Source organism: Dromiciops gliroides, chromosome 3 (assembly GCF_019393635.1).
Source record: "Dromiciops gliroides isolate mDroGli1 chromosome 3, mDroGli1.pri, whole genome shotgun sequence".
Lineage (NCBI taxonomy): Eukaryota > Metazoa > Chordata > Mammalia > Microbiotheria > Microbiotheriidae > Dromiciops > Dromiciops gliroides.
The window spans coordinates 576638671-576650052 of record NC_057863.1 but is presented as its reverse complement, the minus strand read 5'-3'; the positions used below and the strand labels follow the sequence as shown (position 1 = coordinate 576650052).

Here is an 11382-nt window from a genome sequence, read left to right as displayed (position 1 = left end):
TAGCACAACCCTGAAGTTAAGAGAAGGAAAGCAACCGCTACTGAGGTCACATTTGGTTTGAATCGCAGGTCCTCCAGGTGTGCACTGGCCACCTCCAGCCTGCTCAGCTTTGCTGGCTGCTTCACAGTGACCGTTCTCTAAGTCCTGGCCAGGCCTCTTCCCCTATCATGCTCACTCCAGCGATCCTCTGCCTGAACGGGCTCACCCCTGGCTTCGTGGTTTTCCCTTTTTGCTGTTGTCGCTGTATGGTTTTCTCTCCCTTACCACCACCGTGTTAGACCCACTGAGCTTTCATTTAAGTATTCAGAATATCATTAAGTATTTCAGAATATCTTCTGGGAAGTAGGAGCTCTGGGGATGGGATATAAAGTCCTAGAGAAGGTTAGGGAAAGGAATGTCCTTGGCTTTCCCTGTGTTTAGTATAAACTCTTACCAGGTAGAGGAGGCTGAGGCAGTCTCTGAAGAGGGAGGTAGGCTCCCCAACTGAGATTTTTCTACAAAGTCAGAATCTACATCCAATTCTTTTTCAAGTGGAGCCTTATGAAGCCTGGCCTTCTCAGTATGGAGCTGCTTATTTTCTCTTCTCAAACTTTCTTTGTCGGCCACAAGAAACTCTACATGTCACTTCTGATCAGCTCCTCTATTGTGGTTTTGTGATCCTTTGGGACTTTGCTGCCAGGACACGATTCTGTCGGGTCTTCCCTCTATGGAAGGAGAAAAAGTAGAGTGTCTGCTCCCTGTCAAAGACCCCTGGCCCTGCAGCAGGAGGACTGAAGTGCTGAAATCAGGACACACTTTGGACTTCAGACCCATCATCGGCCAGTGGCTTGCCCAAAATCAGGAGATGAGGGGTTCCATCAGGAGTCTGCTGCTGGGCTTTCCACTTTTCCTCCTCCTTTCCCCTTTCCCACCTCTCCTGAATAAGCAAGAGTTGCTCCATGTGGCTGTCCCTTTGTAATTCCAGTGATAACTGAGCCTGCTCAGATTGTGTCAGCTTCATGGCTTCAGAAAGATATGCTGCTTTCTTCTAGTGACACACAATGACCTTTTGTATTTCTCTGCAGCTAATGACCAGTCTGCTTTCCTGCTCTGCTGATGAGCCAGGTTGACCTGCCCATCTGTCACTTCCATAGATGCTGGGGAAGGGGAAGGCGGAGTGGCACCCCTGATCATGGAGGGACAGAGGAGGGCAGCCTTGGCCTAGAATGACTTCTGGTTAGTACAACTAGGCCTGGCATCCATAAACAGGGAACAGTCCTTCAGTCTTCACCATTTGGCTGTTTGCTGTCCATTAGATGAAAGTTGTTGAAGTAAAACTTGATGAGGTGAAAGTCCTTGAGACTATGGGTGAAGTGAAGTTTGCAGTGAAATTTCTTGAAGCCTAGTCTGTTTTCTGACAAAGCTCCCTGGGTTCTGCTGATTTTTTTTTATTCAGGGGAGTTGACCTGAAGGTGTCTTCATTACATTCAAGACACATCTCAGTCCCTGGAGGTCCTGTCTTTTCTGAGGTCTTCTAAAGTTGTCTTAGGAGGGTATTTGCTTTATCCTTTATTTTTGCTGTTCTACATTCATTTCATGAATTCATTTCATGGAAATCTGGAGATCCTAGAAATTTCTAACCTATTCCATCATCTTCCCAGAATAGTTCCTAAAGTAACATTTTCTTAATATCCAAATAAGGGTTTTGATTATTTAAAAGGGCCTATAAATGCCTCATCATTTTGAAGGTAGAAGATTTAGCCATCAAGAAAATGTCTAAGATCCAAAAACCCATGGTTTATGTTACATGTAGTGTAGAAGTTTGTATGTTGACTAATGAGATCACAATCAGCAGTGCAAAATGGTATGAGATTTCATGTGTACTTGGGAGTCACCTTGACAGATGTGTACTTTCCACCATCCACCATTTGATATTGAATGCATTGATAGGAGAGTATGACCAGATTTATATGTGGATTGTAAAGTATTGGTTATTCCTGAATGTTTTTTAATCTTTTTTATGCATCTGTGATGTATAGGTTATCTTTAACCTTTTTGTTAAGGATATAGGGATATTTGAGACCTAATAGTATCATCATTGTTAGTAGCACATTATGAAAAATTGGTAGAGGCCCAAATGCTATAGTGGTGAATAAAAAGAGTGTCTTCCTTTGCAATAGTGTTGTAGGTGTATATATCTATATAACACATGGATAATATCCCTAGGACCTTGAAAGAGTTGCATGTAAACATGTGAGGACATCCCTTTTTTGGAAGTCCAGACCTGCAAATATGAAAGCACTTTGGCGTGATAAAATAAAATGGGGGGGGGAGAGAAAGAGAGAGAGAGGAAATTTGGAAGCTCAGATGGGAACATGTGAAGCATGTTTAATATTCATAGAACATGAAGTCTGAAAATTAACTTAGGGAGTATTCTCATTTTAATTACATTGGGGTAATCCAACCATAAGTGATGAATATTCCTGTACTTTATTTCATTCTTTATTTTTAATGGATGTTATCATTTATTTGTCTTAAGTTTACCTTGGTAGATTGACTAGCAAAATATTTTAAGCATTTTGAAATTATCTCAAATGAAATTTCCCTTTCAATTATCTACTCCTAGATTTTGTTATTACTACATAGAAATACAGTGTTATTTCTTTGTATGTTTCTTTGATATCCTTCTACTATTTTGAAATTATTAATTTTCTTAATTGGATCCTGAAAAGAAGTGAATGTCAATAGGGATCTGCTTGACAGGATCAGATCCTACTTCATCAACTGGGAAACCTCAAAATTGAGTGACTCTGGTGTTTCTCGCTTTAGCCCAGTCCTGGATTTCTGCATGGCCAAAAATTAAGAAGATGATCATTCCTGAGAACATAATGGCAGCTGATATAAAGAATACATTCTTCCAGCCATTTATTGGGTCCTGCAGGTACAAAAGTGAGAATATGATCAGTCTTTGCTTCAAAAATATGCTGGGCTATAAAGATGAATGAATCTCAGGGAGTGAAACGTTGGTTTTCAATTTCTCTTTTATTGTTCTTGATAGATTTTATTTTCATTGAATGAATAGAAGTAAAATTAAGTTATCATGTAGGGGCATTTCTTTTTTAAAATGATGCTATATTAATATATATAAGCAACCATATGTTGGTCATAATTGGGGATTTTATGTAGGAAAAATTATATTTTATAAGAGTTCTTATATGTCTTTCCCACCATCCTACACACAGATATCCTTCTTCCTTTTGGTCCTTCCCCTCCCCAAATACCTTCTTTTCCACTCTCTTTTATAGTTTGTCTTCTTTGAGTATAAAGTAAGATCCTTGTGAATAGGAACCATATTTTTTTTCTTGTTTTTTGATTGCATCCACTTTTTCAATGACTAGGAAATAGTATGAGCTAAATTTTAAAAAAAATTATCTCTTTATCTATACATTAGTTACCTTTCTCTATGAAAACTATTAGGCTCATCCTTCCCTTTGCCCATGGTGTCATTAAATGTTATGAGGTTAGATGACTATCCAATTAAACATAACCAAATGAACCCTATAAAAGCCACATTCCAGCATAATTCACCCAAGGTAAGATCTACAAAGAAACTACTGTGAGACCCAACTTCCCCATTCATAAGGCTTTCAAAGTAGTTCTTTTCATGCTAAAGACTTCATTTCCTCCATAAAAAGCTTCTTGTGAACCAAGTATTTAGCTCACTTCAAGAATTTTTACACTTTTTTTTTTAATTTCAGAAAGTTGATTGTTACTTCCTTAAGGGCATCCATAATGTATTTTAGTCCATTTCATGTGTCTATGCTATGATTCAATCTTCAATCTGCTTCATTTAGGAAAAGTAAAATTCTTTTTTGGAGAGTATATCTTACCTGATTAATGAAAAATCCAGTAATTCCTGGCACAATGGCTCCAGCTGTTGTTCCAAAAAACTGTGAAATTCCTGAGAGAAAACTACTGTACCTGTGAAACAAAAACAGATTTTCGCACATTCTAGTGGATTTAGCCCATAATATTAAAAGTCACTTGTAGTCCATATATTTCATAAGAACATGAACATTTGAAAAATGTAGACCAATAATATTGAAATGATGTAATCTTTTGTACTAACCACATGGTCATGTCTTAGGTAGAAAACTCTAACAGCTTTTATTGTATTACAGAGACAGCATATTCATTAGTCAGTTAATCGCCAAACATTTATTATTGGTCTACTGTGTTACTGACTCTGTGTCAAGTTCTAAGGATACAAAGAATGGCAAAAGACAGTCTGCTCTCAAGTATCTCACAGGATAACAAGAAGAAACAACATGTAAACAAGTAAATACAAACAAGCTATATACAGAAACTGAATGTAATCAACAGAGAGAAGGCACTAGAATTAAAGAGAAAGCCACTAGAAGAAATAATACATTAATTACTATATGCAAAATAAATACAAACAAATATAAATCAAAATTTTAAGGAAGAGGGACTAGTAGCTGGTAGTTCAGGAAGGATTTTATGGAGAAAGTGGTACTTGAGCAAAGATCTGAAGGATACAGAGATTCTTAGAGGTCAAGGAGAGGAAGGACTTCACTGGGAGAGCAAAGTAGAGCAGTGGATAAACTGCTGGGTCTGGAGTTGGTTTAAATCTGGATTCAGACACATTATGTGACCTTGGGCAAATCACTCTGCCTCAGCTTCTTCATTTGTTGAATTAGTTTAATTATAGTACCTACCTTCTAGGGTTTTGTTAGAAATGAATGAGATATGTGTAAATTGCTTAGCACAGGGCCTGGCACATAGTAGACACTTTATAAGTGTTAGCTCTTGTTCTTATGATTATTACTTTACAAAGCCCGTAGATCTCTATGTTGGTTTGTTGAGGGGTAACCAATTACTTATATACAGGTGGGAAGGTTTGAGACATCTGTCCTCACAGATCTCCACTCTATCAGTGGTTCTGCTAATTTAAACTCATCTTTCCATTTAATTAATTGCCACATGAGTAAGCATCAACTCAAAAAATTTGAATTAAATTATGTCAAGCAAGCTATAGTTATGTATATAAGAAGTTATTCAATATAACCAAGTTGGATTTATAGAAGTGATGGTTTATCATTAATAAAGCAATCAACATAATGAATCATATTTTTTTAAAAAAGTCAAAACTAGTTGATTAATTCAACAGACATAGGAAACTTTTGGCAAAGTATAACACTCATTTATTTTCAAAACCCTACAAAGTATATAGACATAGGTAGACTTTTCTAAATAACATAAAAATTACCTATCTAAAACCAAAAGCAAACATATGCAATCATGATGTTCTAGAAGCTGTTCTAATAAATATAGGAGTCATAGCAAGAATGCCTACTATTCTCACTATCCTTTGCTATTCTAGAAGTGTAATAAGTATTAAGCCAAAAATAAGAAATGAAAGGCATAAAGATAGATAAAAAGGAGATAAAATTATCCTTATTTATGAATGGTAGGTCAGTATGCTTCAAAAATCCTAAGAAAGCAGCAAAAATATTCATTGATAAAATAAATGATGAACAAAGTCTTGAACTACAAAATAAACCACCAAAATGAGCTGCATGCCTATATAATAACAGAAGGCAAGAAAACAAAATAATAGAAAAGGTAATCCTTTGCAAAAAACTAAAAAATACATAAAAAATATGGGGATCAATCTATCAAAACACACAAAAAATATATAGATTCAATTACAAAATTCTCCTTAAATAAATAAAGGGCAACTTAAACAGCTGACGGGATGAGCATGCCTTCATGTGCTCACAGCTATGCCATGCCATTATAATAATGTTGCTGTTTGCTTAGGCAGTCATGTAGGACTCTTCATGACCCCATAGACTATTTCCATTCAGTTTTCTTAGCAGATTTCTAGAGTGATTTACTATTCCCTTCTCTGGTCTGTCCTCATTTTACATATGAGGAAATGAGACAAGTAGGAATTTAATGACTTGCCCAGTCCCACACAGCTACTAAGTTCCTGAACTCAAATTTCTCAAATATCTCCCAGATATTCCTGACTTTAGGCCCAATGCATCTAGTTACCCAATAAGAAGAATGGCAATAATATAAAGTAAATTTTCATATAGTTGAGGAAAGACACTGAGGAAGGCAGTCCAAATGAGAAGAGTCTTCATGGCATATGGAATAGAGAGCCAGCCCTGAAGATAGGGAGATTTAGGTCAAAATCCTGCCTCTTACAGATATAGTCTGTCAGGCCTAATCAATTAACTGCATAGTGTCCCAGGTAACTCTCGAAGACCATACATTGCAGACCAGTTGCTGCCAGTATTGATAAAGGACATTTCTTTCCTACAAGTTCCCTACATCAAAAAATAACACACTTGGCTTCACGCAAAATTAAGGAAAAATAATAACAGATGGAACAAGATCTCAAGATCAGAGTAAATGAGAATCTGTTGAAGGAATGCAGGAGGATTAGCCTAAAGAAGAAAAAAAACAACTTGAGGATGACATGAAAGCTGGCACCATGTATTTGAAAGGTTGCGATATGATACGTGACTGTGGTGAAAGTTCTATCACAGGGCACACTAAGAATAATGAAATGCAGATGTGGACTTTGCAGAAAGGCAGATTAGGCTTGATGAGGGGAAAACTTTCCTGATAATTAGTTATTACAGAATGAAAGCAGCTTCCTCAGGATGAAGTGTTTTCCATGTCATTAAAAAAAATGTTCAGTCTAAAGCTGTATGACCCTTTTTCTGTTATGTTGTGGAAGATATTATAGTTCAGGTTCAGTGGGAACCACAGGAAAGCTTCCATCTCTAAGGTGTGTGACCAGCTTCCTCTTTCTCCAAATGTCCTTGTTATTGGCTACCATGTCATCTTACCAGTCACTCAGATCACAACCCTGGAGCCATTTTGATTCTTCACCTTTTCCTCTCCTTCTTCAACCTTTCTATTCAGTAACTTTCTGAGTCTCATCAATCCAAACACCACAGTGTCTTAAAAGTTTCTTCTTCCCTCATCTCATACAACAATAACCCTGGTTCAACCCTTTATTTCTTTTTTCCTGGAAAAAATTTTATTAGCTTCCTAAACAGGTTCTCTGTCTTCGTTTTTTTGCCTTTATAATCCATAACCCCTACAATTGTCAACATAAACTTCTTTAAGGAACATAATCTTCATTATTCTTTGACCAGCACTCCTCCCCTATTCAAAAACCTGGAGTGACTTTGCATTACCCTTAAGATAAAATATTAATTTCTTAACTTGGTATTTAAATTTATCTTCAATCTAATTTATCCCTATATTTTAGCTTTATAGCACATTACACCAATTTTTCTGTTTTATGTTCCAGTCAGCCTTAACTACTCTAGGGAGGGTACCGTGGATCACCTTCACAGGTATCCAGGTTCACAGCTTAAAATTCATGATAATTTAAAAAATTTTTTTTTTCTCTAATCCCCATATCCAATCTATTACCAATCACTGTGATTTCTACCTTCATTGCATATCTAACATACCTCTCCTCTCTTCTACTACTGTCATTGCCCTGATGCAAGGCCTCATTACCTCACACCTAGATTATTGCAATAAGTTTTTGCTTGATATTCTTGTTTCAAGTCTCTCCCTACTTTGGTTTATACTTTATTCAACTACCAAACGGATTCCTTGATTGCAAGTCTGATCATATTAAAAAAAAATTATTAAACTCCAGTATGCCCTACCTCTTTTAGGATCGAATATAAAAGCTTCATTTGACTTTTAAAGCCTTACATAACCTAACCTTCCTACCTTTCCAGTCTTCTTAAATACTATACGTCTCCAATTCCCCATGTACTCTGAAATCTAATGACACTGGCTGTTCCTCTCCAATGACATTTAATTTTCAATGTAGAATATTTTCATTGGCTATCACCCATACCTGGAACTTTCTCCCTCCTTATCTCTGCCTCTTAACTTCCATGATGTCCTTACACCCTCAGTTATAGTCCACCTTCTCCAAGAAGCTTTTCTAAATTCAGATGACCTTCAACATATTCTTTTTAGGTCATATTTATCTAAACTTGTTCGCATTTTTCTGTCCTCTTAAAATGTGAGCTCCCTGAGAGCAGGGACAGTCATTTGCCTTCCTCTGTAACCCTAACACTTAACAAAGTACCTGGCATTTAGCAGGGACTTAAAAATATTGATTGACTGATTCACTGATTACCTCTGAACTTGATTTACCATTTCAATTGCCTCCATGCTTGAAAATATTGCATCATTCTTCCTTTTTTCCATACTTTTTCATCACCCTTCTAGGTTAAGCTCAAGATCTAACTCCTCCTACTTTCAGATGGTTACCTCAGCTTAAAAGTATTTCTTAGTTCTAAAGTTTTCCTTAGAAAACTTTGTCTGCATGATAATTTTTTTCCATCTTATTACCTGTTCATACAGCTACTGAACATTGTTAAAAAACGTATTTTGTTTAATAGTTTGCTATAAAAAGAGATTAGTTGATTGAGGAAGCTCCTGATCAATTCAGTAGATTCTCCTTCCCCTAGCCAAAATCAACTTTTTGACCTTACAGTTGGTAAGGACCTTATACTTTCTACAGGTATCTGAAGGATATGTAATAATTGAGGAAGATTGATATACTGACAACTTACATAGGGCCTAAGGTGCTATCACTTGATGATTGATTGAGATGCCTGAGAAGATGGACAGACTCCTTTCAGAGTTGCCTTCTTTGTGGTATATAAAGCTAGCTGTGACAGGGATCATACTTTTTCTATTTGTACTCATTCACTCACTGCAGACACTTACTAGCTGTGTGACCCTCAGTCAGTCACTTAACTCCAATTGCCTTAAACATCTAGGACCATCTCTAGTCATCCTGATATATATATATATATATATATATATATATATATATATATATATATATATATATATATATATATATATATATATATCTTGCCACTGGACCCAGATGGCTATGGAGGAAAACATAAGGTTGGTGATGCTGCACAACCCTCCCTTACTTAAATCCAACTCAGTTTATGTCATGACATAACCCTGTTATCATGATATTCTCAGAATGCAGGACAAACAACAACTTAGTACCTATTGGACTCCCAGACCAAAATCAAGAAAGAGAAATATAGAGAAAAGGAGATTTCACCTTCTCCCTCCCTGCCAAAGAACAAAAAACTGCAATTATGGGAGGAATACATTGCTAGGTACATGATTGGGCCCAGCCAAACCTGTGAAGTAAGTTTCTGAACATGAAGTTACTGGATGAAATACTTTGACCTTGTTTCCTTTACTGGGCAATGGTCAAAGAGAGAATTCTAAAGGTTTACATTTCTACCTTTGGTTCTTACTTTGTGAGTTTAAGAGTTCCCAAATTCTAAATTTCACAGGTGAACATGAGTTATTGAGTTTTAATGTTGGGCACTAGAATCCCAGATTAATAGAATTTCCTCAATAGTGTTCAAATTAGATAAGGAAGAGAACTCCCCTGAAGCTGGAAGGTGAAAGCTACTTTATGGATGAACAAGGCAGAAGAAACTTACCAGCCTTCCTTATATTATAATAAATTGTTTTAGAAAATCAGGTAGAATAGGTAATGTTTGTTTAGTAGTCCCATAGTATTTTACCATAGTTAAGACTAAAAAGTCTAATACACCATTTAAGGGACTTACCTTTATGTATTTGTTCATTGGTTGATGTGAGTCTTTTGTGTCTTACTTATTTTTCTAGTGAGGGTAATAAAAGCAGCCTCATTTTTGAAACCAATATTGTATATTTAAGGTCTGTGAAGGACTTGGAGGTTCTAATACCTATTTCAGAAGAAGCCTAGATATAATCCTTGCCTAAGCATTGTATGGAGATTTTCTGGGATTAAATTCAGGCTGGAGCAAGAAGCTGAAGAAAGAAAATACCTTCATGGTTAAGACTCCAAAGTTTCAGCCTATTTTGTGTGAGCTGAAAGTCCACTGCGGTGGCCATATTCCATAGGCAACAATTACTTTGGGGAATGTGTTGTATCATTTCTTATACATTTAATCCCTTGATTGTGTGAGATTTTAAATTGGAAATACAAGCATTAAACTCCCGCTTTAACTTTTCCCTTATATATCTCCCAGACCAGTAAGAAAAGAAGCCTTTGAGCTTTAATCAGTGAGGGATAAGTTTTTATTATTTGGGGATGAATTAAATAACTAAAAGGTGATACCAATTAGAGAAATAGGAAAGTAGAAATACAAATGAATAATCTTAGATCTAAGCTTAGTCTATATTCTTTTACAAAACTCACCAAATCCCAAACTGCCTCCCAGGCCAAGAACCAGAGCAAAATGCATGTGCCACCACTGCTAAGCTGAGAAGCCAAAGTCAGCAAGACAGAGAGCAAACTTCCATTCCACTCTCACTTTTTACATTGGCGTCCAGGAAGTATGGCGTGCTTGGCCACGCTCTCCCAGGCAGCAGCAGGTGCACAGCTGTTCGTCGTGGTCTCCTCCCCAAAATGGTGGTCCTTCAAAAACCGCTTCAGTAGCATGAGCTCAATTCTCAAATGACTCAGCTAAAACTTCCGGTTTTTACCACATTCTCCCCTTTGTTTCATTTGAAAAACGAATGAGTTTGCTCAATGAAACAACCAAAAATAATATCCTATGCTAGGTAATAATATGTTAATATCAATATAGAAAAGGGAGAGAGAAAAGTTTTGTCCAGAGGGGCAGTCCCTCATGAATGCAACTCTTTGACATTGGTCTTGCAGAGGGAGGGCCTCTGCAGAGAGTACATGTTGCAAATGGTATAAAATAACAGAAAGAGATAACAAAAACTAACAAAACAAAACTGTTCATATAAAGTCTCTGAGTTCCCTTCTCTTCTTGAAGTGGTAAGAAGTCAGTCATCAGGAGGAAGCTGGATTCTGGTCTGGAAAACTGGGCTTTGGACTCTGGACTCTGATCTGGAAAACTAGATTCTGGACTCTGGTCTGGAAAGCTGGATTCTCTTCTTTAATTGTTTGAATTGTGGTAAAAACTGGAGGTTTTAGCTGAATCATTTGAGAGTTGAGCACATGCTACTGAAGCAGTTTTTAAAGGACCGCCCTTTTGGGGAGGAGACCATGACGAACGGCTATGTGCATGCTGCTGTGCAAGAGAGCATGGCCAAGCATGCCATACTTCCTGGCCAACTTAAACACTGAGAGTGGAATGGAAGTTCGCACTCTGTCTCACTGACTCTGGCTTCTCAGCTTAACGGTGGTGGCGCATGCATTTGGCTCTGGTTCTCAGCCTGGCAGGCAGTTTGGGATTTGGTGAGTTTTATAAAAGAATATAGACTAAGCTTAGATCTAAGATTATTCATTTCTATTTCTACTTTCCTATTTCTCTAATTGGTATCACC

At 37.0% G+C, this 11382-nt stretch overlaps 1 protein-coding gene and 1 pseudogene across 2 annotated transcripts in view; both read right to left on the bottom strand.

The window, feature by feature from the left end:
- Nucleotides 1-295: 295 nt before the first annotated feature.
- LOC122747973 lies at nt 296-1131 on the bottom strand (annotated as a pseudogene).
- Nucleotides 1132-2349: 1218 nt separating this feature from the next.
- LOC122745952 (sodium-dependent phosphate transport protein 3-like) overlaps nt 2350-11382 on the bottom strand; it is a 54218-nt gene continuing 45185 nt past the window's right edge. For both annotated transcript variants that reach the window (XM_043991414.1, XM_043991415.1), the window contains 2 exons: nt 3870-3960; nt 2350-2914 (listed from right to left, as the gene is read on the bottom strand). In XM_043991414.1, the coding sequence (XP_043847349.1) occupies nt 2774-2914; nt 3870-3960 (232 nt within the window). In that variant the 3' untranslated portion in view covers nt 2350-2773. The remainder of the gene's footprint in view (nt 2915-3869; nt 3961-11382) is intronic.